Source organism: Micromys minutus (genome assembly GCF_963924665.1).
Source record: "Micromys minutus genome assembly, chromosome: 1".
In the NCBI taxonomy this organism is placed as follows: Eukaryota; Metazoa; Chordata; class Mammalia; order Rodentia; family Muridae; genus Micromys; species Micromys minutus.
Window position 1 is genome coordinate 161,843,628 of NC_137969.1, and position 26,872 is coordinate 161,870,499.

The 26,872-nt window shown below is 52.7% G+C and overlaps 1 protein-coding gene across 1 annotated transcript in view; it reads left to right on the forward strand.

Moving 5' to 3' along the window:
* Positions 1–285: 285 nt before the first annotated feature.
* HS1BP3 (HCLS1 binding protein 3) overlaps positions 286–26,872 on the forward strand; it is a 30,622-nt gene continuing 4,035 nt past the window's right edge. The window contains exons 1-6 of the mRNA XM_080919486.1: positions 286–329; positions 4,175–4,340; positions 7,928–8,135; positions 10,074–10,290; positions 22,777–22,931; positions 24,067–24,202. Of these exons, the coding sequence (XP_080775612.1) occupies positions 298–329; positions 4,175–4,340; positions 7,928–8,135; positions 10,074–10,290; positions 22,777–22,931; positions 24,067–24,202 (914 nt within the window). The 5' untranslated portion in view covers positions 286–297. The remainder of the gene's footprint in view (positions 330–4,174; positions 4,341–7,927; positions 8,136–10,073; positions 10,291–22,776; positions 22,932–24,066; positions 24,203–26,872) is intronic.

The window sequence follows — 26,872 nt, forward strand, 5'->3', positions numbered from 1 at the left end:
GCCGTAGGAGAGACGCCTGAAAACTAGCGGCTGGATTCCTGTAGCCTTAGAGGTTAAGCATATAGAAAGATTAAATGTCATGGGGTGCCAGTCTTAAGAGGTGGCTATGGGGGACCTAAGAAGGGTTGGGCAGCACAAGCTACTTCGAGATCATAGACGCTGCGATGTGCACAACCGCTGCCACTAGGGGGCAGGCAAGGGCCGGGAAGGTAGCGCCGCGCCGGAGCGGGGCGGGGCGGGGACGCAATGACGCCCAGGACGCCAGATCCCGTGACCGTCCGCCAGTCCGCAGCCGACATGCAGTCCCCGGCGGTGCTCGTCACCTCCAGGTGAGCCAGACCCCCCCCAGCCCGCACGTCCCAGACATCCCAACAGCTGTCGGTTTATCCCGCTGCACCGCACACTATCTCGTGGGTGTGGTGGCGCGCCATCAAGAGTCCCGGTTTTACAGACGAGGAAACTGAGGCCCCCTTAAGGATCAAGCAGTCATCCAAGACTCCAGGAAGGCCTGGGATTGGAAAGATAGCGCTGGCTGGGACAGGGCCTGGCTCTCTGTCCCTGCGTACATGGGGATCATTTCTTCTGGTCCCCCAAACTTGTCCGCGCTAGCTGTGTGAACAGCCCGATGCTAAGCACCAGGGACGAAGTGAATGAAACAAGCTGTCCCTTACAGGGAATGCCCGCACCAAAGTAGCTGGTGCTGCGTGAGGGATGGGGGTTAAGTCCAGTTACCAGGAGAACACACTGCTGTTGTTGGATGCCAACCACGCAGAGCTGAGACCCTGGCATTTGTTGCTGGAGAGAGCTCAGGAGCTTCCTCAAAGGGGTCCGGGCAGTGTGTGTCCGTCCACCCAGGGCCACACTAGGATGAGGCCTGGAAAGGCTTGGGAGCAGGGTGGATGTCCTACTCTTTCCTCGATCTTTAAATAACTCTAATGTGAACTTTAAAGATATTTTTATAGTCCGCCTTTATTCCCCATCTACAAACTAGACAAGATGGGTACACGGATGCTCACCCAAAGTAAGTTCAGCTGTACTCCCAGCTCCCGGTTTAGAGAAGTATGATTTTGTACATAAGCCCTGATGTTGAAAGCCGCTTGCTCTCCTGGTGTGTTAAGTGAGGGCGCAGAACCCATCCCCATTCAAAGAGATGTCCCTATGGCCCAATAAGTTGTTCCCTTTCACTGAACCTCAGTGTCCCTTCCTCTAGAAAGAGGTTCCATCTAAAGAGATGGAAACACGGGAGCTGTATATGTCCCCGTGGGCCACACCAAGCAGACTCATGACTGTGAATTTGGTGCCAGCGCCTAGGAAGGGCAGTGGTTGCTTTTCTTGGTGCTAGCATACCCACGGATGTTAGCAGGCATAGTGTATGCTGTTGGTGAGGGCGAACAAGCCATGCCCTGTCCACCATTCTGATAGTCACAGCAGACCCATGGAGTTTGCCTTTGAGGAGCGCTGCCATCTAAGCAAACACCGAGGTGGTCCTGCACCCCGGGATCAGCTGCTGTTTCCAGCCTCCTCCGGCTAGGCACTCCAGATCTGCATGCATGGGTCCACCCGGCAGGGCTTTCTCGGGGACCCCCCTTCTGTGCTATAGACACCGGTCCAGGTTCTAGGGTGCAGTAGTGAGGCTTTGGAGGAAACAGGTAAGCAGTAGGAAGATGCAAGCTATGTCAAGGGTAGGGAATGCCGAGAGGGAAGCTGAATGGGGAGAGCGGTCAGGTGACCGGCCTGCATTTTATAGATGCGGACTGGCCATGTAAGAAGGGGACAGAGAACCCATGGTTGCACCTGTGCTGTGGGCACTAGTCAGTCTCCCCTCGGAGCAGTGGTGGAGTAACCCCACTGAGGCCTGTTTAGGTTCTCTGTGTATGCTGCATGATGAACGTTGGGGTCTGCAGATGGTAAGGTTGTGGGGAAGGAAGACAGGGTGTGGACGTCAGCTGAAGGGCTGAGCTTACTGCTCCCTGGGATGGGGAGCGGGTGGAGCAAGGGAATCAGCGTTTGTTCAGACGGTTTTGCTTTAAAACACATTGCCGGTCAGATGGGGATGCTAGGTAAGTAAGAGGCGGGAAGTCTGGACCACAGGTAGGAATTGGTCTGCCCTTGGCTCGGGTGCTATGGGAGGCCTTCAGTCTGGGTGATGGATCAGATCAGGCTGAGCCATGGGAGTACCGTTAGTAGAATCCATAAGGGACCCGTAGCCACATCACGACTGAGCCCCTTGGTTTAGAACACAGGTGAGTGCACTGTGCCTGTGGGCCAAGTGCTGCCAGCTGCTTGCTTCTGTGGCTCCAGCTGTACAAGAGCCACACAGACTGTGCAGGCGTCAGCTGTAGCTGCTTTCCTTGTGTGTCCAGAGGTGGTGTCGAACAGATGCGGCTGAAATAGGCTGACAGGCAGAGCTTGAGACGTTTATGGTCTCAGGCTTCCCGTTCAGTGACCCACGTGTGTCTTCCGAGTTCCAGAGTGATGCTTAGACTGTCTGGGGACCACTTCTTGAGAACTCTGTATCTGGATGAGGTAGGGTGCCCAGGCAATGCTCTTGCCTAAAAGTCAGTAGTCAGGATGGTGCCAGCCCAGGAGGGAGAAGGAAGTATAGTTGTGTCTAAGCAGAGGAGCTGATGACCAGGGCTTTCTAAAGGGAGCTGGGCCCTAGGCATGAAGACAGGGAACCAAGCCTGGTAGGTAGAGATTCTTACACAGTACACCCAGCAGGTAGTCATACATACAGTCTCTACAGACAGGGATAGGATATGAGTTCAGTCCCTGGTGTGGTTGTCTGTGGGAACCTCCGTTCCAAGTGTGGCTTGGCGATCCTTTCCCATCTTCTGCCATTCAGGGTGAACAACCTTCCGTATATCACTTCCCATGACCTCAGCTGCTGCCTTAACCATCCTAAAGAAAAGGTGCCTCGTTTCCCTATCGGGACTAGCCGAGCCTGCCTGGGATTGCTCTCTGGAGCTCAGACAGCAAAGATAAGCTTCTTCCTGTTGGGGCCTTTGTTCCTATCTTGTAGGTGGCGCCAAGCAGTTGAAGGAATTTCTCGTGTCCCCCTGCTGGGAGTGCTCCCTCCACACCTTAGCCTCTGCTCTCAAGCCTCCTCTTGTCCTCTGTGACAGTGGCATGCGGTCTTCATTCAGCCTCAGACAGAGAACCCTGTCATTTGGCCATTGGTAAAGAAGTGGCCTGGCTCAGCGCTCAGTGGTTATGAGCAGGGGCTGTTCTTCCAGAGGACTTGAGTTCAATTCCCAGCACCCACATGGCAGCTCACTGCTGTCTGTAACTCCAGCCCCTGAGCATTCAGCGCCCTCCTCTGGCCTCTGAGGAGACTGCATACATGTGATACACAGGCATCCGTGCAGACAAAACTCCTAGACACATACAATTTTCAAAAGAAGTGTCCTGGCGCGGTGTGTTTCATAGAGCACATGTCTGCTCTGGATGCCTTTGTGATGCTTCCCCAGAGCCAGTGAGCCCCGGCCTGCAGAGGGGTCAGAAGGGTTCGTGCTTACGGATGTGCCTCCCGTGGGACGAGAGTTTCCCTTTGTGTGCACATCTGCACAGTCAGTGGGCACACACACACTGCATATTTCATGCTTTTAGTATGCTGTCCCAGTGTGACAGCCTTGTTCTCAGGCGTGTGTGTGTGTGTGTGTGTGTGTGTGTGTGTGTGTTTGTGTGTGTGTGTGTGTGTGTGTGTGTGTGTGTGTGTGTTGGTAGGCACACACAGCTCTCTGAGAGCAATGAGTTAGCCGGCACATCCTTGCAGCCCAGACAGAATGTTCTGACTGTACTTGGGCACGGGTGGCTGCCCCCAAGGGTATCCAGAGGAGGAAGCCACCGTTTCCCTGCAGCCTGGAATGTCATTCCAAGCTGTCACTAGACGCTCTGGTTAAAGGCAGACAGGACCACCGGGCCTAGCTGGGCCAGCTCTGTTGAACCTTGCATTCTTCAGAACTGAAGAAATCTGTCTGTCCACATTCCCTAGACGTCTTCAGTCCTGCTCTGTCTTCATTGACTCGGGCTTTTCTCTTGGTCTACATACCCTCAGAATGTAAGGACAGACTGACAAGGACACATAGCTGAATGACCCAGCATCTGGTGACTGGGCCCACTGACCTCCTGCTGACTTGCACTTGTTCTTGACCTGCCTTCCTTCGCTTTACAGGCAAGTTCAGAATGTGCACACAGGCCTGGACCTGACTGTACCACAGCACCAGGAGGTGCGAGGTAAGATGATGTCCGGCCACGTGGAGTACCAGATCCTGGTCGTGAGCCGGCTGGCTGTGTTCAAGTCAGCCAAGCACCGGCCCGAAGATGTCGTCCAGTTCTTGGTGAGCAGGGGGCCCTAGCCGTGATGCTCTGAGGGTGCCCAGGCAGGTATGTCTGCCCCTCAGAGTGCTGACATTTCTCTGTACAACACGTGTTCAGGGTCTAGAGGGCTAGACTGTGGGGTGACAGAAACCAGAGTAGTCCACAGCAAGGCAGATGGTGTCTCAGTCAGGGTTTCTATTCCTGCACAAGCATCATGACCAAGAAGCAAGTTGGGAGGAAAGGGTTTATTCAGCTTACACTTCCACACTGCTGCTCATCACCAAAGGAAGTCAGGGCTGGAACTCAAGCAGGTCAGAAAGCAGGAGCTGGTGCAGAGACCATGGAGGGATGTCACTTACTGGCTTGCTTCCCCTGGCTTGCTCTGCCTGCTTTCTTATAGAACCCAGGTCTACCAGGCCTGGGATGCCACCACCCACAATGGACTAGACCCTCCCTCCTTGATCTCTGGTTTTTTTACACAAAAGCCAGCCAGTGCAGATGGTGACAGGGGCACCTGGGAACCTGGGAATGTGCAGAAGGAACAGCTTAATACAGCTTGGAGAGAAGATGCTGGCGACACCTTGGAAGAGGTAAAGGCAGGACAATGGTTTAAGGAGTAGACAGTGTTGTCGGATGGTGGCGACACACTCATGAGTCAGGGAGGCGGCTTTCTCGAGTTCAGGGCTAGCCTGGTCTACAGAGTGAGTTTCAGGACAGCCAGGGCTACACAGAGAAACCCTGTCTCAATAGATGCTGTTAAGCACAGGGGAGGAGGGAAGACTGTCCCAGAAAGAGGACACGGGGTGACTTGTCCTGCGGCCATGCTTAAAGCAGGGAAGTGACAGTCTTGTTTGCCTTCAATTAGAGCATCTGGTGACAGCAAAGCATTGGGACCAAGGGACACCTGGTCCTAAGGACAACATAGTAGGCCTCCAAGCTGGGAGCCAGCGGAAACAATAGGATAAGAGCCAAGGAGAGAAGGGGATGCTCACAGTGTGCAGATGGCCAACATCAGAGAGGGCAGGGAGCACATTAGAGGCTGTGTTGAGCGTGCCTTACACGGGGGGTGGGCCAGGCCTGAGTCCTGGGTATTTAGATAGCAGCTTACAGGTAGGTGAAGCTACCCAGAGAGCGGAAGTGGAGAGCCGGGAGAAGTGCTGAGGAGAGGAAATCCTGGGAACACCAACAACAGCCGGCCAACCATCAAGGCAGAAGGGACGGCAAGGAAGCTAAGGGAAGAGAATTTCAACCACAAGGCATAATGGGTTCACACATTTACTTACCCTTTGGCCTCTTATGAAAGGGATCCTGACCCGGGGAGCAGGAAAGACGGGCCTCGGGATCTTAGAATGCGGTAAAGTGAACCAGGGTCCTTTAGTACCACAAGGGAGCAGCTGCTGCAGGTTGGTTCGCCACCTCCAGGTAGCCCAATGAAAAGGAAAGTGATGAGCCTACAGCTCCCTGACAGTAAGGGACCAAATTCTCAAAAGATCATATAGCACGATTCCCTTTCCACGCTGCTGCGTTTGATCTGTTGCTCCTTAGAGCAGCTCTCGATGGAACCCAGGCGGACCCTGAGCCATGGTTCTGGGTCCCGTGTATTCTAGAGCGGATCTTCTCTGAGGAGCCAGTTCCCGGTGGTCTGACTTGAGCTCTGGTACACCCATGACTGAAAGGTCACCTGTGACTCTGCCACATGCCACATTAGTGCTGCTTTGTCCTAGACAGTGATGCCCATGCCCTGTGGGCATGCACATACATGCACATACATGCACATACATGCACATACATACACATACATGCACATACATTCATGCTTCACAGACCTGAGAGGGCAAAGGTAAATTCATTGGCTCCCCACACGTGGTGGTATCTAGGGGTGTAGGCCAGAGTTATGCTCCGAGGTCTGCAGTCCCCCTAGAATTCGATGAGTTGGCTAAACCGATCAGTGAGCATTTTATGTATCTATTCCTTAAAAGGATATATACTCTTTAATTAAAGCAAGCATTTAGTTTTTAGCCATGAGGTAAAGCCAGCCCCTAGGGAGGAGCACTATGTCTGAGATCTGGCAGACGCCCTGCGTATCTCATCACACAGATGAATGTAAGTATGTATGAATGTATGTATGTATGAATGTATGTATGTATGTATGAATGTATGTATGTATGAATGTATGTATGTATGTATGTATGTATGTATGTATGTATGTATGTATAGTATGTATGTATCAGAGGACAGAGGCAGTGTCATGTCAGCCCAGTATTCCGCATTGCGTGCCTCACAGAGCCACTGGGTAGTTTTCAGTTCCCTGTTGTCCTTGTCATGTTTGCTGCCTGAGAGACCTGGGTGGTGCCAGACGCCTGGGCTTCAAGCTCCCTCCCTGCCTGGTTTGTGGGGCTGTGGCCTGAGTCTGCATGGAGCAGTTAGGCCAGCAGGGGGCGCTGGTCCCTCACTATGGCCAGGCTGCAGCTGCCTGATCCTCAGAACAGCACAGGAACTCCAGGTTGGAGCCTGAGCAACTAGCTGGTGCCGGGGAGGGGTGGGTGGTGTCCTCCTTACCCTTTCCCTGAGAGTTCTTTCCAGGAAAGTTCCAGAACCAGGCTCTTGTGCTCAGCTATGGACAGCAGCTTCCTATACCAGGGAAATCCCCACTTGGAGGAATCTGAGGTTCTACCCCCACTACCATTACACAGCCATCTCCTGGAGCCTAAGACCTTAACACTGGGTGGTGTGCTGGTTATTGAGATGTGGCCCACAACCATGCCATTCTGAGCCCCAAATAATGAGGACACCCACAGTCCGGCAGGATACTAGCGTGCATACATACTCAAGGTGGTCCAGCCGGGCCTGGGGGAACAGCTCATTCATGCCTTCATCCCCAATGTTGCCACATATTTCCCGGGGAGATGGGAAATGCACCAAGGAGTTGAGGAACTGAGATAAATCGGGTGGTGTTGGTAAAGTGACTTTTGTCTGGGTTCATATGGATTTTACAGATCCCAACAATGGCACCACCAAACCCACAGGGCTATGACTGCTCACTGCATGGGGGTCCAGAGCTAGCTGGGGATTTCTTTGTCGACACATGCATGCTCACTGAGCTGTGGGGAGGGGCAGAGCTTGGTAGAGGAGGCAGATGTGATCCTGTGGTCTACAGTAAACCAAGTGCTACCTTCAGAGACTCAAGGGACACCTAGGACCACTTGGTAGCAGTAGCAGGAGCTGTGGCCTGCTTCACCTAAACTCCATCCATAGGACTCCAGCTAACCTTACTCACCTCTGCCAAGTGTCAGGACAGGCCCCACCTGTCACAAGATGGCCTGACACCTGCCAGGTGCCAAACTCACTCTGTTGGGTTTGGAGAGCCCATGGTCATTTATTTGCAGCCGAAGTCCTTTACATGAACCTGCAGGTGTACCTTAAATCACTCCACTACTGTGTCCTTTCTTTGAGACTCTGAGACTTCCCTGGGGACTAGAGATGGAGGCTGGGAGGGGTGGAGAGAGGACCAACAGGCAGGTTGCTCCAGGCACCTATCTGGTCAGGGTGAAGAAGCTTCACACCCTTGCTTCTTCTCTCAGGAAACCACATGCTTCTCTCATTCCAGGTCTCCAAAAAATACAGTGAGATTGAGGAGTTTTACCAGAAACTGTACAGTCGCTACCCAGCAGCCAGCCTGCCCCCACTGCCCAGGAAGGTCCTGTTTGTCGGGGACTCTGACATCCGGGAAAGGAGAGCCATGTTTGATGAGATTCTACGCTGTGTCTCCAAGGATGCCCAGTTGGCAGGCAGCCCAGAGCTGCTAGAATTCTTAGGTACCCAAGGCTTTGTCCGTGTCCGTGAGGTCTCTGCACCCCAGGACCCACCTCACCACCTCAGTGGGAGGCCATTGCCAACCTCCATGTGAGCTCTAGCAAGGATGTTTAGGGAGTTGGGCCCCAATAACCCCCTGGGCTGGATGGTGAGCGAGAGACCCAGCCCTCAAGGGACTAACCTTCTGGATGTTCACAAAGTGACCTCACCGTGGCCTTCCTGGCCATCCTCGATGTATCTCTCTTCACGTATATACTAGCATGTACATTTATTCCCCTGCCTCCTGCCAACCATACCTGTCAGCCTGGGAACACTATACTTCTGCTGGCCCCATTCCTTGTGGGCATCACGAGCAGCCCATGGCCCACATGGGTGTGGTCTGACAACATCGAGGGCCTCACTCTCTTCTGTATAGCATCAGGGAGCTCCCCACCCCCATGCTCTCTTTTACCCATGTTCTCTATAAGAGAAGTCATTTTCTGATGGAGATTATAGGGTTTGTCTGAGCTAACACTCGTGAAGTGCTTCAGACAGGGCCTGTCATCAGGGGGTAATGATCACAAGGCCACCCCCAATCCCCTACCCCACCTTCTTAAGTCCCCTGAATGATGGGGCCAGGCTACACCTATGGATGGTACCTATCTCTCACCTCACCTTCTCCATCTTATGGTCAGTCATTTAACTTTGCTCTTTTCTAGTCCTGCAGATCTCCAGTTCTGCAGGACAGGGCATAATTCCCATAAACCAAATATGAAGGTTTTAGCTACTGAGTAATATTCATTCATTCATTCATTCATTCATTCATTCGAGACAAAGTCTCTTATATAGCCCTGGCTATATTGGAACTCACTACATAAATCATGCTGGCCTTGAACTCACAGAAATCTACCTGCCTCTGCCTCCCGTTAAAGGTGTGTGCCACCACAGATGAGGGATTTTTATTTTTTAAGTGACTGTTTTAAAGGTTAACTCGCTAGTGACTCTCAGACAAAGACTGTGGTGATGTCAAGCCTCTATGGGCATCTTCCCCTTTCTGAACTTAGCTTACCACAAATGCCTGTCTCTGAACCACGCTTTGAGAAACGCTGACGTAAGCCCAGTTGTCCTGGGGTGATCCCGTCTGTTCTGGGATCTTCCCCACGCTCACTGTACTCATCCAGGATACTGCAGGCTCTTGGCGTTGTCTGTCTATGCTTAGGTCTGCAGAGTTCATTGCCAGACTTACTACTGTAAAACATTCTGACAGAGACAGTCCTGGGCCAGCCTCACTGTACACTGGCTGGTGCATTTCACCACTGGGTTAGTGGACAGAGTTGTGTGGTGTCACCCTCTCCTCTGGCATGACACACCTGTTGCCCTCTTGGATTCTTAGCAGCTGTGACCACTAACCTGTATGTGACCCATACAAGATTGGGTCCATTAACCTTCCCTCCTGGGGGTGGGAGGGGCTCACAAAGCCCCACCCCTCCCCGGGGGACAGATAAATAGATTGATGGATAGATAGGTGGCCAGACAGGTGGATGGATGGATGGACAGGCAGATAATTTATAGGTGGACGGATGGGCAGATGGATGGACAGACAGACAGAGAGACAAGCAGTTAACAGTTGTTAGGAGAGAGGCTTTTCTTACATGCCCCAGTTCAACTCAGCACATTAAGCTAGACATGGCATGTTTCCCTGGGAAAAGTTTATAAAACACTCGTGCTTGATCTGACATTCCCCATGGCCAGGCCACAGCAGGCTCCCCCGGTGCCAGCATCACAGAGTGGGATAGCACAGCACTTGGCCTTCTCCCAGACTCTCCACTCAGGTTGAAGCTGAGTTTGGTCCCAGGGGGTTACAGGAAGCCCTCAGCCTCAGAACCTGGCTTAGGCAGGTGGGTGTGGTGATGTCACCTTGAGAGTAGACAGCAAGCTCTTATTTTCCCTTTCTTCCACAGGCACCAGATCCCCGGGGACTACAGGCTTTGCCACCCGAGATCCCTCTGTCCTGGATGACACCGCCAGCCAGCCTAGGGACAGCGAGGAGGCTTTTGACTTCTTTGAGCAACAGGATGAAGTACAGCCGCCCACATCGGGCCTGAGCAACAGGAATGTGGAGACGTCCTTGGAAGAAGAGGAGGAGGAGGAGATACTGGATCCCCTGGGCATCATGCGGTTAGTCTTCACTTCTAAGGATGTCATTTGCTCAAAGGGGTCTGGGCTGTGGGGCTTTAGCCTGGTGTGCTCCAGAGACTCTCTCTGCTCTACCTCAGTGTCGCCGGTCCTTGTGGCTGGGCTCAGAGTCACCCACCCCTTCCTAGTAATAGCTCTCATCTGTGGCTAACTCCACAGAGTTAACCCCAAGATAGCTCACTGGTACAGACTGCTGGACCCAGTCTCCTGGCATTGGGAGCTGGCTTCTCCTTGCAGAGTGGCAGTGTGACTTGTTTGGCCCTGAGCATGCCTGACCATCTGTAAAGCAGGACTACCTTCAGCTCCTCCAGGGCAGTTGGAGGCCTCCATGGCTGTAAGAGCCAACATGTGTTGACTGTAGTGACCGGGACAGTATCCCCGTCACACGCTCGCCCCACTCCGGTAGAAGAGGAAGCCAGCTAGGTACTTCCTTTGCATTACTCCTCCCTGAGGCATCCCACCAATCCTGAACGCTGGCTGCGTGGACCTCCCTGAGGAGGAGATGCAGAGCCAGACATCTCCCGCCACAGCCCCTCCAGTGAACACAATGGGCTGAGAAGGCAATGGGTTCCCTGGTGGAAATGGGCTACTCATCCGTCCCAGAATACTTTCTTTCCTTCTTGGCTCGAGCAAAGAGCAGCTAATATTTTCTGTGCTGGGCATGATACTCTGAACTTCCCATACTGAGTCTCATCAGTTCTTAGCCTTCTGAGCATCAGTCGGAGGTGGAGAATGGTACAGGACTGGCAGTCGGAGGGCTTACTGCTGGGACCTGAATTCCAGCTCCATCCTTCAGTAGCCAAGGCTCCCTGGCTGTCCGCCTCTTTCTTCGGTTTTCTTCAGTGAATGGGCTCTTGGAAGTACCTACTGCCTGGAGCAATCCGGGGAAGATTGTCTAATAGGCATAGATGTTAACTTTAGCTGTCAGCAGAACCAGACCACCACGGGCCAGGGCACCCTCCTCCACACTGTGACCAAATGGGTCTTAGGAATTTACTGCAATCCTCAGTGTACAGACAAGGGAGACCTGCCTCAAACTAGAGCCACCAAAGAAATAGACAGAGGCATGTTTGGTGTAATGACATACAAAATGAAATCCCCCAAAGCGGTGCCCACTCAGCACTGGCCTTCCCCTAGTCTGCTATGTGAGCCCTCGTTGGGCAAAGCTGCCCGGGCACCGAGGCTGTAGTGGGCTCAGAGGAATCCTCCCAGGACCCTGCAGCCAGTGGGGAGGTCTGGCCCCCAAGGAACAGGCAGTAAGGATATCAGGGTGACGTGGGAACCAGCCAGTAGCACCCACTTCTTATCGGGCCTCGCCCACGCCTGAGGCCCTGCCTGGGCTTTATTTTGTTAAGGATAAGTCATTGTTTGAACTCATGCAGTCTGTCTTTGTAAATAACCATGAGTAGTGCCAAGCTGAAATGGGCTTCTGAGGCTGCACCAGCCTTTGGCTGAACAACACAGTTAGCAAAGTGGCTCCTTTTTTGGGTAGGAAAATGCTCTTGGGGTTGGCAAGTGTGGCCTCGCATTTCTTACTCCAGTAGCAGAGTTGTGGGTGGGGGCTGGGCGGAGGTATTAGCAGCCCGACTGCCAGCCTGGGACCACCTGCAGCGAGCTCTGTGCTCTTGGGGGGCCCTGGCTCCTGGATTCTGGGAACACAGCCCCAAGCAGACTCCCCTTCCTGCCAGATTTTCTTTTAAGGACCCCATGTGACACCAGTTGGTATTATCGGCTCTGTCAGGAATAATAAGTAATGTTTTTCGAGAGCTTTTTCAATGCCAGGAACTGAGCTAATTGGCATTTGCTTGCGGGAGCTCATGTTACCTCTGAGACAGCACTTCTGAAATTGGCTGTGACCCTCAGTAAGTGCGTCCTGCATCAGGACACACGTGTATCTGCTTCGGGTGAGACCGAGTGAGGAGACTCAAGAACACAGGAGACCTTGCAGAGTGCATTCCGTGCTGCTGGGTTCCTATCCCGCTTCATTTGTGAAAAGATTCAGAACATGCCAAATGGCTTTCTGGGAACATTGCCGGAGCCGCATGGGAAGCAGAGCCCCGAGAGGCTGATACTGGCCTTGCTTTTGTTTTCTGTGGTAGGATGCTGGGGTCTCTTGGAGTCAGGTGGCTTGAGCTCATTCTGAGAGCCCCAAATGGCAGAGCCAGAGCTTGAGGCCACCTGCAGTCACCTTTTCAGCCAGAGCCAGGGTAGAGCCCTTACACAGTGGGAGGTCACAAGACTCATCCAAGCAAGGACTTGGCCAAAGCCTGGTGGTCTGGTTTGGTTTCTACCACTGGGATAAAGGACATGAGCAAAAGCAAGAAGGAAGGCCTTACACTTCACGTCCATCCCTGAGGGACGAGAGTCAGGAACGGAAGCTCGGAGTAGCGCTCCTCACTGGACTGCGCCTCCTGGCTTGCTCTGTTTGCTTTCTTACACAACCCAGGCCAACCCTACCCGAAGGTGGCATCGCCCCTGTGGACTGAGGCCTCATCAGCCATTATTCAAGAAAATGCCCCACAGACTTCATGAAGGCGGTTTGCTAGAGGCTTTTTCTCAGCCGAGGTTTCATCTTCTCAGGAAACTCTCTAGCTTGGGTCAAGTTGACCTAAATAAATAAATAAATAAATAAAATTTTAAAGTTAGCCATCTGGTATGTGACAGCAGAGACCTGAGGTCAGGTTTCCCACTCATGGACACAAGGGCTGCCCATGTTACCCTTTGGGGTATTCTTCCTATCCAGGAGAGGCTTGTCGTCTGTAATTCCTCAGCTCCTCTGTATATACTGTATATGTATATACTGTGTGTGTATATGTGTGTGTGTGTGTGTGTGTGTTATATACACTCTGTATATATCCCCCACCCCCACTCTCTACCCTCTGCTCCTACCCCTCAACACATATCTCTCTCCCTCCTTCCCTCCCTCCCCTCCCTTCCCCTGCTAGAGCAGTCTTTCTGTGCTCGGGCTCAGACCTTCCCAGATCTGGCCACAGGAGGGCGCTCTGGCTCCATTTCAGGAGTGCCTGCAAGGGTGGGAGCAGTCGGCACAAAGCGGGAGTCTGCCCGGCCCGGCCTTCCTTTGTCTCTTTAACCTGCCTCCGACTAGGGAAAAGTCAGCTGCGGTATCCTGTTAGGGAGCAAAGAAAAGCCCACATTCTAGCCCATTGAAACAGCATCGCTTCTTATTTTCTGGGATTTTTGTCTGACCCTGACCCAGGGCCATCTGGACTCTAGACATAGCGTATGTACCGTTTCCCACTCTGCCGTTCCAGTTAGTGCGCTGTCTCGGGCGCCTTTCTCTGTCATACATACTTTCCGTATTTAACTCTATTTTGGTGTCCATGTGGCTCTGAGAAAAACCGTGCCTTGCGCTAGAAACATGTTCAACTTGATCCAAAAAGTACCCTGGACTGACTGGCGAGAGTCCCTTCCCAGGAGCAGGGACACCTCCCAGCCTTCACTTCTACCTCTTCCTTAACAAAGGGGGTGTTTCGTATCTGCCCTTCCACGGTTTGGAATTGGTCTCTCTCCAGACTCTGAGCCAGTCCCACAGGCCCAGTCACCGTAGACCACACTGCCAGGCCCCAGCTTGTGGACATTGTGGTACCTCTCACAGGTTCTTGGTAGCTTGGGCAGCTAGTTAATGGGAGGAACTTTACGGGTCCAGAGTTGTCATTTTGTAGAACTTTTCATCAAAGTAATAACCTCAGAACGAGGTCCCTGAAGGTTCTGCGGGGAAGTGCCTGATAAAGGCTCCCTGGAAACTACACAGTTGCCTTGTTGAAGGTCCCTCTTCTCTTCCACCCCGCCTGCCACTCCTTCAGTCTGCTTGCTGGTGACAGAGGCCACAGCTGGCTGTTGTCCCGCCTCTCTGTGAGGCTGTCTCTAAGACTCTCAAAGGAGGGGGAGAGCCCAGGACCCAAGTGGAGAAGACATCTTCTTCAATACTGTCTCGTCACTATTTTTAATGTAGATTTTGCTTCCTTTTTCCCATGAGACAACTGCTTGTGTTGAACATAAAAATAATACTTGGCTTTTTGTATTTGGATGAAATTTCTGCTATGGGATGTCCCTTCAGTTTTTGAATGCCCGTAGATCCCCTTCTAGTCCTGGATTTGCAAACCCAGAATCTAGAATGTAAGGCAAGAGCTCTGGGAATGAGGTGGTTTCAGCCCTGCCCCCTCCTACCTCCAAGAAAACCCTGAAATGCCTTCCTTGGATGCCTCTTACTAAGTAAATAACAGTATCTTCACTCCTGTCTTGGGGGTTTTGAGCTGGGAGATGAAGCCTTTGCTGGGTACTCCTTTGCAGTGAGCAGTTAGGGGCTGTGTTTCAGCCTGGAACCAGATGGAGATATAGATTCAGGACCCCTCGGCCCTGCATGGAACCACAGACTCTCAGTGAGCCTCTGTGTGTGTGTGTGTGTGTGTGTGTGTGTGTGTGTGTGTGTGTGTGTGTCATGTTCACACTCACACTGGAGCAGTCCAGGCACTAAAGTATGCAGAAGTCTGAGAGATGCCCCCAGACTGTGCAGAGGGGAGGGGTAAACAGAAAAACCCCTCTCCTAGCCCCCCACCCCTGCTCTCCTTGACTCTTTCTGTTGTCCGTCTTTGCTGAAGAGCTTCTCTGAGGACCAGATGCCATAATGGAGAGCCCTGGGAATAACCCCGAGGTCCCATGTCATGGCTGGCCCCAAAGTAATTCAGCCACGCTTACCAAGGAGCACAGTCATCTGCTGCTGTCCTTCCGGTCCAGGTACTCATTGCTCCTGCCCAGCCTCCGTGAAGGGACTCCAGGGACTATGGCTAATGCAGTGATTTCTGCCCTTTTTATTTGAGTAGAAAAGGCTCCAAGCGGTTCAAGGGGAAAGCCTCACACAGACCCTTAACGTAAAAACCTGACCCAAGTAGAATTGTCTTCATTCGGATGGGCATGAAAACTAGGTCTTTGTCCGCTCATGCAGCCCTAGATAAGTTTAGAAGAGACCGGGGCATCTTGTAGCATAGCTTGAAAGCCATTGGGAAGGCTGGAACCCCGGATGCATGATCACCCCCCAAAGGGATTCAGAGGGTTCAGTGTTCCGATCCCGGCTTTGAAGCCAGCCACCAGCAGTTTGCTCAACTCCAGTCTGTGGCTTCTCCAGTCATGAACAGTTAGGGCTTCCAAAGCAAAGGGAGCTCCAATGGGATTGGGTGGGGGCTGTCTAGTCTTTCAGAAACTTTGACATTTCCCACCAAAGCCCCCATGGGTCTAGGCCCAAGAGTCCAAAAGGAAAAAAAAAGAAAAGTTCTTCCTAAAATGTTATAACTAGTTTGTATTCCTTCTGAGGCCTTCCTGTGTCTTTCACATCAGATGAACTAACTATAGAAGGCGATAATCTATTAAGCAAGTGCCAGCACCAGATAATAGCTGATGGGCTGCAGGGATGGCGCCTCCTGCCAAGTGCACCTGTGCAGTGGAGGGGGCTGGCTTGCTTCCCACAGCTCCTCCCCTAGAAGAAAGGGTTTGCTCGGCTGAGCCCTTGATGGAACGAATACTTACCTGATTCCTCAGGGACAGAGTCATGGGAGTTCATGTCTACCATCCTGACTGAGGCTGCCCCCAACATCTAGCGTTGGTAGCATGAGTCAGTGTTCAGTAGGAGGTCAGACTCTGTATTCTGGGTGAGAGTTCAGGAACATTAGTAAGATGGCAGGGGCATCCAGAGGGGGCACTTCAGTGACCCGGTGGGCGGTTCAGATCCCCTCTTTCATGCCCAGCTGAGACCACCACCTATGTCAAGTCTGGACTTCTCCGGGGTTTTTGTTTGTTGACTTGTTTCTCAAGACAGGGTTGCAGTGTGTAGCCTAGACTGTCCTAGAACTCACTGTGTAGTCCTGGCTGGCCTCAAACTCAGATCTTCCTGCCTCTGCGCTGGGACTAACTGCATGCGTGGCCATCACCCCCTGGCTTTTCTCTTTTTATGGCTTGCTCTCCACGTGGATGCCCATAGGTGACAATGGGCAGCTCTTCAACAGTGCCAGCCAACTTCCTCCGACGTGCCAGCCACTAGAATACTGTGGGATGTTGATGGGGACCGAAGCAAAGGTTACACAAGGCTGCTTGCTCCCTCTGCGGTAACAGGTGGGGCTGACCGCCAGCACCTGCATGTACCAGAGATGCAAAAGCAGACAGGCAGGGGGTGAGAAGCCTCACAGTAGACAAAAGAGAAGGCAGGGTTGGTCTGTATGTCAGCATGGCCACCTAGAAGCAGGACTTGTTAAGGAGCTGTGTTCGGCCTGCTTTGTCTGATTGATCTCACTAAATTGGAAGCGAAGGTGTCAGTTAAGTGACCAGGCAGGTATTGATCATGCCTGGCCATTGGGGACGAGCAGCTACAGAGGGTGTAGTTTGCTGCAGGCTCTGGTCAGAGTGTCCGTGTAACCTGGTGCCCTAAGCTGAACGCCCTGGTCCCCTTGTGCTATTGTGGCTCTTGGAATAGCTGCAGCATGGGCCACGCTGGCTATTGAGCTTAGGAAGAGTTATCCTACCGCAGAGCAGACCACTTGCTTTCCTGGTGGTATGTGGTAGGTAGGAGACAGACAATGAAATGGTGTCACCCATAATCTATAAAGAGGAGATCACGACCAAGCTGCTGTTCCCCTGGCATGGGGCCTGGTTCTGGAAAGCTAGGGGAGGCTTAGGCCGTTGCCATCGGGATCCACAGCAGTGAGGCCTGTCCAGGGTGGTTCCTCACACCGGGCCCGTTTTCTCATTAAGCCCATAATCATAAGCTGGACATCGTGAGACAGCATCAAGCCCCAGGTCTTGCCGACTGCCCTCTGCACAGGCTGCAGATTGCTTTCGTAGCCCTTCCTCCTGAGTCCCATTTACCAAATTAAGAAAAAGGCCCAGAGGCGCCTTGGTGACTTAGGGGTGCCAAGCTGTGCACTTTCGTGAGGCATGGATAAATCATCTACTCAGTCTCTCCCTGAAGTTCCGGTCTATTCCATGAGGCGGCCTGACCCTCAGAGTAGTGCTCTCTCTGGGCAGTTGCTGCTCTAGGGAAGCTGTGTGTGGGTCCAGGATAAAATTCAGAAAGGACTGGGGAGAATGCCTCAACAAACCCAGAACCCACATATAAAAAGCCTGAAGTGGGGCTGGAGAGATGGCTCAGTGGTTAAGAGCATTGACAGCTCAGTGGTTAAAAGCACTGACTGCTCTTCCAGAGGTCCTGAGTTCAAATCCTGGCAACCACATGGTGGCTCACAACCATCTGTAGTGGGATCCGATGCCCTCTTCTGGTGTGTCTGAAGACAGCTACAGCGTACTCATATAAATAAAATTAATTATTCAAGAAAAAAGCCTGAAGTGCTGGCATACATTTAGAATCCTGGGACTGGGCGTCTAGAGACAGGTGGACCCCTGGAGTGCACTGGCCAGGTATCTTACCCTACTTGCTGAGTTCCAGGCCAGCCAGAGACCCTGATTCACAAAGCCCAGGTGGACAGTCCCAGGGGAGTGACAGCCGAGGTTATCTTTTGGCTTGCACAGGCATGCTCACACATGTCCTGCTCACACAGGAAAAATTGTTTAGTCGCACCCTAAGAATTTTCCACAATTGAGATAAACAGCCAAACTTAAGGTTGAGGTGTGGAAAAATGCTTCTTTTTTAAAAGCAGGAAGGTTGCTTCGTTAGGAAAGAGGTCTGCTACCATATTTGGTGAGGCATCGTGGCTTTGAAGGTGGTCTGTGTGTACTGTGGACTCCCAGCCTTCTGTCAGACGCAGGCGGGCCGGCTGTGTCTGGAGACCCTCTGCTCCTCCCTTGCTCTTAGGTCCAGGGCAGCTGGTGCCTGTCACTGGTTCCTGCGGGAGGTGGATAAATCTGGAATGACTCCACAAGGCCCCTGGGTGGCCAGAGGGGAGGCTGCTCTCATGTGTCAATCACTGTCACCACAAGTGCCTGAGCCTTAGGGAGTGAGACACTTCTTGGCCAGGCAGAGATTTGGAGCTGGCAGGCGGGCGGCAGCTGCCACATCTCCCCGAGTTTGCTACGCCCGGCTCTGAACGTGGCCCAGCCGTGCATCTGGCTCCTGTCAGACACACAGCAGGAGAACTGGAGTCTGTACTCCGGCCTGAACATGCTTACACATGCCTGCGGCTATGCAGGGGCCACCACCTACCTCACACAGCCTGTGCTGGACAAGATGCCTCTTTAGGTAGCCCTCAGGATCTGCACAGGTTTGCCAAGAAGTCGGGGGTGGAGGGGCTGCGGACCCTCCCCTGTCCATACGTGGCTTTTCTCTCCTGTCAGTCCTGAGGGTGGCTGTGTGTCTGTGGTCAGCTGGGTGGAGGCTCTGGCCTTGGGAAGCGCAGGAGGAGAGATGCTCAGAGCCCCAGTGACTCAAATCCAGATGAAGTGATTGACCCTGTCCATCTAACACTTAGGTTACAGTTCTTGTAATGGTGCGGTAACGTTCCCTCCAGAATTTACCCTGACCTCCCCTGCCTCCCGTGCAGTTTTGTTCAAGCCAGACTATGATCTATGAGCAAGTTTCCATGAGAGACAGTTTCCCCTCCCTCTGCTCACCATCGCCTAGCGTGGTTTATGTCCCCGGTTATGACACAGTCAGACTCCTTCAGTGTGCAGGGTGACTGACGGCTGGTCTCTCGGGGACACCCCCTACCCTCAGCCCACCCAGTCGGTCCGCTGCCCGTTTCCATTTTCTCCTGGAGGAATTCCTCCCTGGGTCCTTCTTGACTCCACAGTGTGTGCCCCAGCTGTGATAGCCTGGGTGGATTTTCCTAGGTCGAATGGTCCAGTGTCTGTGACTGACTGCTCAGCTCACAGCCGCTGGGAACAGCTGCGTATGCACCTCAGGGGGGTCTGTCTGCGTCACCTAGAGCATCACCTATCGGTCAGCTCTGCGTGGGAGGTGCTTGGGGAGTGCTGCGAGGAGGAGAAGGAGGAGTAGGAGGAGGAAGAGGAGGAGGGGGAGGAGGGGGAGGGGGAGGAGGGGGGAGGAGGAAGGATGGGCGAGCTGCTTGCAGCTGAAAGGTTGGCAGTGTGGCAGCGGTATTGTTAGAAGAGCAGTAACAGGCTAGAGAAAGGGCTTTGGAAACACGATCACTTGACTCTGCAGCTCTGACCCCTCATTCCCTGTCTTATGTCTGTCTGTCTGTCTGTCTCCCTGCCTGCCTGTTTCTCCCTCCCTCCTTCCAGCCAGCTAGTCTGTCTTCCTTCTATCTGAAGCCTATCCAGCTACACAGGACAGATGCCTGTCTGTCTGTCAGTCTGTCTGTCTGCCTGCCTGCCAGCTTCTTCCTTCTAGTGTTTGCTGGGGTAGAGCACAGGCAATGTCTGGCTGAACACTCTTGTGCTGGACATTCTGTTTTATTTCAGCTCAGCAAAAATCACAGATAGCACCAAGGAAAACAAAGCTGTGAGTCTAGTTTGAGAAGCTTGCCCCGCAGGGTGGTCTAGCCTCATCTGCTGTCCAGGCCAGACTAAGCGGAAGTGGGGAAGTGGCTGAAAGCCCCCTCGCCTGGCTTCCTGCCTGGGTCTCCTGTGTCCCTTTTTCAGGCACCCCCCTGCTCTGTGCCTCCTGCTATTCTTGGTCCGGAGGAAACTCTGTTCCCTGCCCTTTGGGCCTTTGGAGTGGGTAGCATGTGTCCCCAAAGAAGGTGGTTTCTGAGTGGGGCAAGCACAGGACATAGAGGGCAAAGTTCAGAGTGGCTGAGGAGCAGCCTCAAGCCTGCCTTCCTGAAGCTTCTGGGCCAGGTGCTGGTACAGGTGAAAATGGGGTTCTCTGTCAGTCACTGCTGTGTCTAAGGCCAGGAGCCAAGCAAAGGATGTTATGATAGGTGACCAAGGGACATATTGGTGGTAAAACAGGACCCACAGTTCTCTCTCTGCTCCCCAGGACTGGTCCATGGCCTCCCAAACCCAATTCCACAGAGACGTGCTCACTCCTTCCAGGGCCCTTTAAGCATATTGGCACAGGGCGTCTGGACTCTGGGCATCCTTGCTAGGGTCATGGCCTCTGTTAGTCACCAGGACTGCTGATTCTGCCTGAGATAAAAATATAGGAGAGCCCTCCCATGAGGAGCAGCAGAGTCCACGCTGCTGGATCTGAGAGGAGCTGGAGCCGAGGCTTTCTGAAGGGTGCTTACTATCGGGCTAGAGATCCTGGCTTCCTTCACCCACCCCAGCGCCACAGGCAGAGCAGAATTCTGTCAGCACTTCACCGTGGTGGCCCCTGTTGACATGCACATACTGCAGTAGGGACACAGATGCCATCACTGTGGAACTGTGCAACCTTCTCCCCCGAGGACAGCAAGGACAATCGTGTTCATGGGACATTGAGAGTAACCAGCAAGATCATAAGTAGTATCCTAATAGGACCATGAGCAGTAACTACCCTACTCCCAGCCCCAAAATGTCCAGCCTGCTGAACACTCGATGCCTCTAAACCGGGGAGGTTTCTGGGGGAAGAGTCAGCTCAGAGTCCCTGGCCTTACAGCACCCAGGGACCTGGTATTTTTATCTGCCACTGGATAGCCTGTGTAACAGCTTGTGGCAGTGACCAGCCTCTGTGCAGTTTGCCACTGTGTTGCCAATATGAGCTCAGAGATGACCTCAGTCCAGTGGAACCGGCTGCCAGGCATTCGGGAGAAAGTGATCCTGGTTTCCAGTAAAAAAAAGAAAAGAAAGAAAATCTTTTGCTGTTTGTAGGAATCTTAAAATGCCTAACGTGGGTGGCGGGTCCTGTGCATGAGGTCAGCTTGTTAAAATAAAACCAAGTTTGTGACCCAGCACTAGAGACAGTGTCACAAAGGCAGTCCAGATCATGTGATCCAGCAACATGACGCTTGCCTATCCACCTGGGTCAAGAAGTAAAACGGTGGCATACCCCAGAAACCTCCCTGGTGACCCCCAGTTTCCCACTACAAGCATCCCAGGGCAGGAGCTCATCAGTCAGGGAACAGGTGTGGCAGCGCTGGTCCCATCTGACTCCACAGGAGCTTCAGAGCAGAGTAGGCTACCTGGGGGGACCATGGCGTTGCTGAGAAGGACCGCAGGTACACTGCTGAGAGAGACAGGTGTGTCGAAGCAGGGGCTTAGGCTGTATGATGGTTAATATTGTCAGTCTAACAGAACCGAGGATTAACTAGAACACTAGCCTCCAGATGTATCCGTGAAGGGTTTATGGATTGGATTCACTGAGGTTGGAAAACCCACCCTAAATATTGGCAGCACCATTGTATGGTCTGGGGTCCAGGATGTTATAAAAGGGACAAAGCGAAGCAAGCACTAACCTTTATCTCTTGGTTTCCTGACATGGGTGCAGTGTGGCCAGCTGTGCCCGTCACTCTGACGTCACCCACCCCCTACCTCCCCCACGCCCCACCGCTGACATGGTAGACTGTACCCTCTAACCCTTACAATCCCTGCCTTCTTCAAGTTGTTTTGTTCTTGTTGTTCAGGGTTTTGTCACAGAGAAAAGTTACCAGCATAGGCTTCTTGCTGCTCCCCTGGATCCCACCCCTTGAACTCTGAGCCCCAGGTCGAATCTACCCCATGTGTAAGTGGCTATGGAGTGCAGCCATCTGAACCTGAGGTCTCTCTTAGGTAACTTAGTTAGGGTTTCCATTACTATGAACAGACACCATGACCAAGGCAACTCTTATAAGGACATTTAATTGGGGCTAGCTTACAAATTCAGAGGTTCAGTCCACGATCAAGATAGGAGGCAGCATCCAGGCAGGCATGGCGCTGGAGGAGCTCTACATCTTGTTCCAAAGGCAAACAGGAGAAAACTGCTGTCTTCCAGGCAGCAGTAAGGAGCGCCCCAAAGCCTACTCCCACAGTGACACACTTCCTTCAACAAGGCCACACCTACTCCAACAAGGCCACACCCACTCCCACAAGGCCACACCCACTCCCACAAGGCCACACCTGCAAATAGTGCTGTTCCCTGGGCCAAGCATGTTGAAGCCACTTTTAGAAGAACATGTCAGGTCCATGGACAAGTGGTGGCATGACACCCAAGTGGACCTTCTGGGTTAGGAGATGTCTGGCCATGAGTCTCTAGTCCTGATAGCCCCTTGCTTCTCCTGCCTTTCTGGTCATATCTGAGCACAGTACCTGACTCCTTCAGTAGCAGGCATCTCTTCACTCTGTGTTAGATGATAACAAAGCTCATTCCTAGCACATGCTCAACCCTGCCTCCCCCTTCTCCTTGCTCTCGCCTGTTTGACCCCCTTGGGTCAGGAGGACCTGTCAGCTAGTGATATGGCAACTACTGAGGTTGTTTCACCTGCCAAGATGACTCTGGTTGGGCTATCCTCAGCCTTCCTGTGGTCCTCCATTGAGCTTCTTCTATGTTCCTCTGCATCCAGAAGGCCCAGCTGAGCTGGGGACCTGGGAATGACTAGCAGATCATTGTGTACACATGAGAATCCTTACCTCGTGTTTTATCTCCAGCTCCAAGAAGCCCAAGAAACACCCAGAAGTGTCCGCGCGGCCCAAGCCTTCACCTCGGCTCACCATCTTTGATGAGGAGGTTGACCCTGACGCAGGGCTCTTTAGCGCAGGCCAGAAGATGTCCCCCCAGAGACCTCTAGAGACCACACAGGACTGTGAGTACTAGTGTTCCTGGTATTTGTTCCTGCTGTTGGCTTAGAGCTTGGTGGATGTCAGCGTCCCTGAGAAAGTGGGTCTCATCCTTGGCCTATGTGGATGGAATACAGATTAGGTACAAAGAGTCTTCCTGCTGGTGTCCCTCACACCTGATGTCCCTACAGGCCGCAACATCTGGGGATTAATGCATTTACTCTGAATGTCCTACAGAAGAGATCTTAGTTGCTTAGAGACCTAGTTCCTTAATTACATCTACAGCCACAGGGGCACTGGCACTCCCTGAAACTGTTTAATGGAAAGTGGATACTGGCCTACCTCAGGCATGCATGTGACTCTGTGCAATCCTTCATTTTAATGAGTGTATGCCACCCCTATAGATTCTACTGCAAGGCATTGTGTGGGGTTCAGAGGGAATGCTTAGAGGCTTTGGGACTTTTCTGTGTGTCTCTGACCTTTCCTCATGCCTTCCCAGGTCCTCTCCCCAGGGAAAGAATTGACGGTCACTTAGGAATTCATCCAATGCTTAGTGAACATCCTCCAAGGGAAGATTCAGCTCAAATCCCCAGCCTTAGTATCTCAGAGACCATGAGGAGATAAAGATAAATAGCGTTCACCCAAAAATTCAGCACAGCCCAAGTCTTCTGCACAGCTTCAAGGCTGAGCAGAAACGGGTTCCCATAGGACAGCAGGCATCCTGGGAGAGAGTGAAGCGGTGGATCCCAAAAGGCCAGAAGGCAGCTCATGTGGGAGAGGTTGGGAAGGCCTGGGCTTCCGGAAGATGGGCCCTGTGGGTAATTTATATCTGTTGCCTCTGCCCGTCATTCACGACCTTGATGAGATCTGTGGCTGGCGGGTGCCCCTCAAGTACCCGTACCTGTGGGCAAGCTCAGGGACCCTGTCCTGCCAGGACTTCGAGGGGCCTAGTACAATGTCCTGAGAAGCCACTTCCACCAACAGTGAGAGGCACCCAAGGACTGGAACGGGGCCAGGCCAAGGCGGACAGGCAGCTCTACCGGCTCCCACCTCGGTTTTCCTTGCTCACTCACTAAGCAATAGGAGGCTTAGCAGGCCTGCTCTCCTGCATCTGAGGATAGACAAGCACTTTATCACCTGCTACGTCTCTTTTCCCCACAGCCCTGAAGCTGTTTGACGACCCTGACCTTGGCGGGGCTGTCTCCCTGGGTGACCCTTTACTGCTGCCCGCTGCCCGTGAGAGCAGAGGACCCACATCCAGCCCAGAGCTCAGGGATGCCTCCAAGGAGCTGTTCAGGTACCGTTGTTCCCCAGGAAGACTTCACTGCAGGAGTGTCTTACCAGCTTCAGCTCACAGGGGAGGAGGGATCCAGGCCTGACCAAGTCCAGCAGCCATGAGTGGTTAAAAGGGGGTGAGGATTTGCTGGGAGGAGGTTGTCGGCAACCAGGGCAGCCCCACTAGTTCCACGAAATACACTTATTTTCTTCTCACACTTCTATTTCAATAGCTTCTTTTCATTACACAATTTATGAGCAAGTATAATTGTCATACGTGGGTTAGGGAACAAAAAAAACTGACCCTTGATAGGCTACAGAATACTCAAGCACAAATGTACTTCAGAACAGTGGCCCTGTGGGTCCAACAGGAGGGAGGGGAAAGCGTGGTTAATCTGTTACAGTGCACACTGCTTCCTTAGAGCGTGCTGTGTTTGGTGCTGAAGTTTGTTTCACCACAGATAATCTTATTCACCCCTCACATGACCCCTAAGATGGGTGTCATTCTGTGCACTTACAGAAAGTAGTATAGGAAAGATCACTTGCCCGAGGCCACCACTCCCCGCCACCTCTGTTCCAGCGGAAGCCCTGAGCCCTGGGAGAAGAGGTGAGAGACCTGCCTTCCTGTCTCAGGCTGCAGTTCTCCCTGACTTCTCCTTGTGCCACAACCTGATTTCCGGTTGCTTCCATTATGGCATCTCTGCCTCCCTTTCCGTGCCCCCCGCCCCCAGGATGCAGACAGTGTTTGGTGAGGTGCAGGAAGCGGGGCTGCCCCTTTCCAGGAATAGTTGAAATGGCACCGAGGCCTGTGGTCCTTAGAGGCTGTCATCGGCATCCCTCGTTAGCAGCCCCAGGCTGTTCACAGCCCTCTAAGTGCCCGCCAAGCCTGAGTCACCTCAATGGCTGGCGTCTCGTGTTTACATCTCCCAGAGGCCCCTGGCATCTGTTCGCTCTCCTGCGTCCTCGCTCCTGATATCCTGCTGGCTGGGAGGGGCTGGGATCATTGTTATTCCATCAGGGAAGAAACTGAGGCACTGGGAAGTCTAACAGCAGGGTATATGCCCATGAGACAGATGTCATGGGGAGTGTCCTGCATCATATATTATAAACCCTTTCCTTTAATTCCCACCTTCCACAGAACACTGTTTGGTGGGTGTGTCGAGGCAATCTTCTCAGGATTCTGTAGCCAGCTGACACCAGCTTTTAGCAGGCTCGTCATGCACAAGCAAGCACTGCCGTGCAGCATTTCATGGCCTTATTGGTCCCTGGGAACCTCCCTTTTCACTGTACCTCCCTATCTTGCACAGCCCCTGGGAATCACAGCTTAAAGAATATGGGCTTGGAAAATCTCCAGAAACAGACTGACATCTGGCCGTGAAGACCTGGCTTCTTGAGAGCCAGAGCCAGAATTTATTTTTTCTTTCTTTCTTCTCTTTTTAAAATTTATTTATTTATTTATTTATTATAAGTACACAGTAGCTGTCTTCAGATACCCCAGGAGAGGGCATCAGACTTCATTACAGATGGTTGTGAGCCACCATGTGGTTCCTGTAATTTGAACTCAGGACCTCTGGAAGAGCAGTCAGTGCCTTTAACAACTGCACCATCTCTCCAGCCCCAGAATTTATTTTTCTTTGTGCCTACCTTGTTCCTATTTGGGCGGTGAGTTGCCTGCTTCTTGGTAGCAGGCTTTTGCTCCCCGGTCACTGTTATCCTCCTGCCTGGCCATTAGTTCTCCTAAGGCGGCAATGCCTGAGTTGTTGAGTGAGCCGAGCAGACTTCAAGAGGCTCTTATCTCAGGCCTTGGAGTGGATCTGTAGCTGAGTCCTGTGTTCTGTTGGGGCTTAGGAAGGAGAAGAAGGCTATGGCTTCAGGGCACAGAACACTTCAGGACAACAACCTCAACCCCTCACTGGTTGCCTTGGCCCAGCTGTATCTGGATGAGAGAAGAGCAGGACCTGGTGTTAGACCGGTTCCAAGGAGCCCATTTGGTGATGCTGTGGCTGGCCACCCCAGAGACTGCTCCCAGCCTCAGCCCATCCAGCTGTGACTTGTTCCTAGGAGTCATGGCTATGCTTGAAAATCGGTCTCAGGCCTTTAGCTGTTGTTTAACCTTCCTGAAGAACTCTGAAGGTAGTTCTGACCCTTTGAGCTCTTCATGGGCACCCTTGATGTCCTGTAGGGGATTAAAAGGAAGCAAGGGCTGCCTGGAGAAAGCTGATATACATTGGAGCTGAGACTGGCAGGAACAGTCTTCCCATGGATGACACCCCAGCATCTCCCTACAGGAGCCCACCCATCCCCTCCTTGTCTAGACTTTCTGCTCACTTCTTTACCACCCAAGCTCTGTAAGCTCCAGCCACCCCAGAAGTCAGGCAGGACGATCCAGATCTCCCAAGCAGCTGGTTCCTGGTGGGCAGTTCCCTGGGACTCCACACTGGGAAGCTCTGTGCTCACTCGGGCCTCTTTCAGGCTTTGTAGGACCAGAGCATTGCTCAGACCAAATGCGCCTCTGTCCTTGCCTGCCCCCTCCCCCACCGCCGTCCTGCTGGGGTAGTGCTGTAAGGACATGCTGTCCAGGGCCCGAGAGCCTCCATCACAGGCTTCTCACTCCCACTGCCCTTTGCTCTCAGTCATTTCCCTCCCTGGGATCCTGCCATTTCATGGCTGGGCTGTCTTTCTCCTTTTCCTT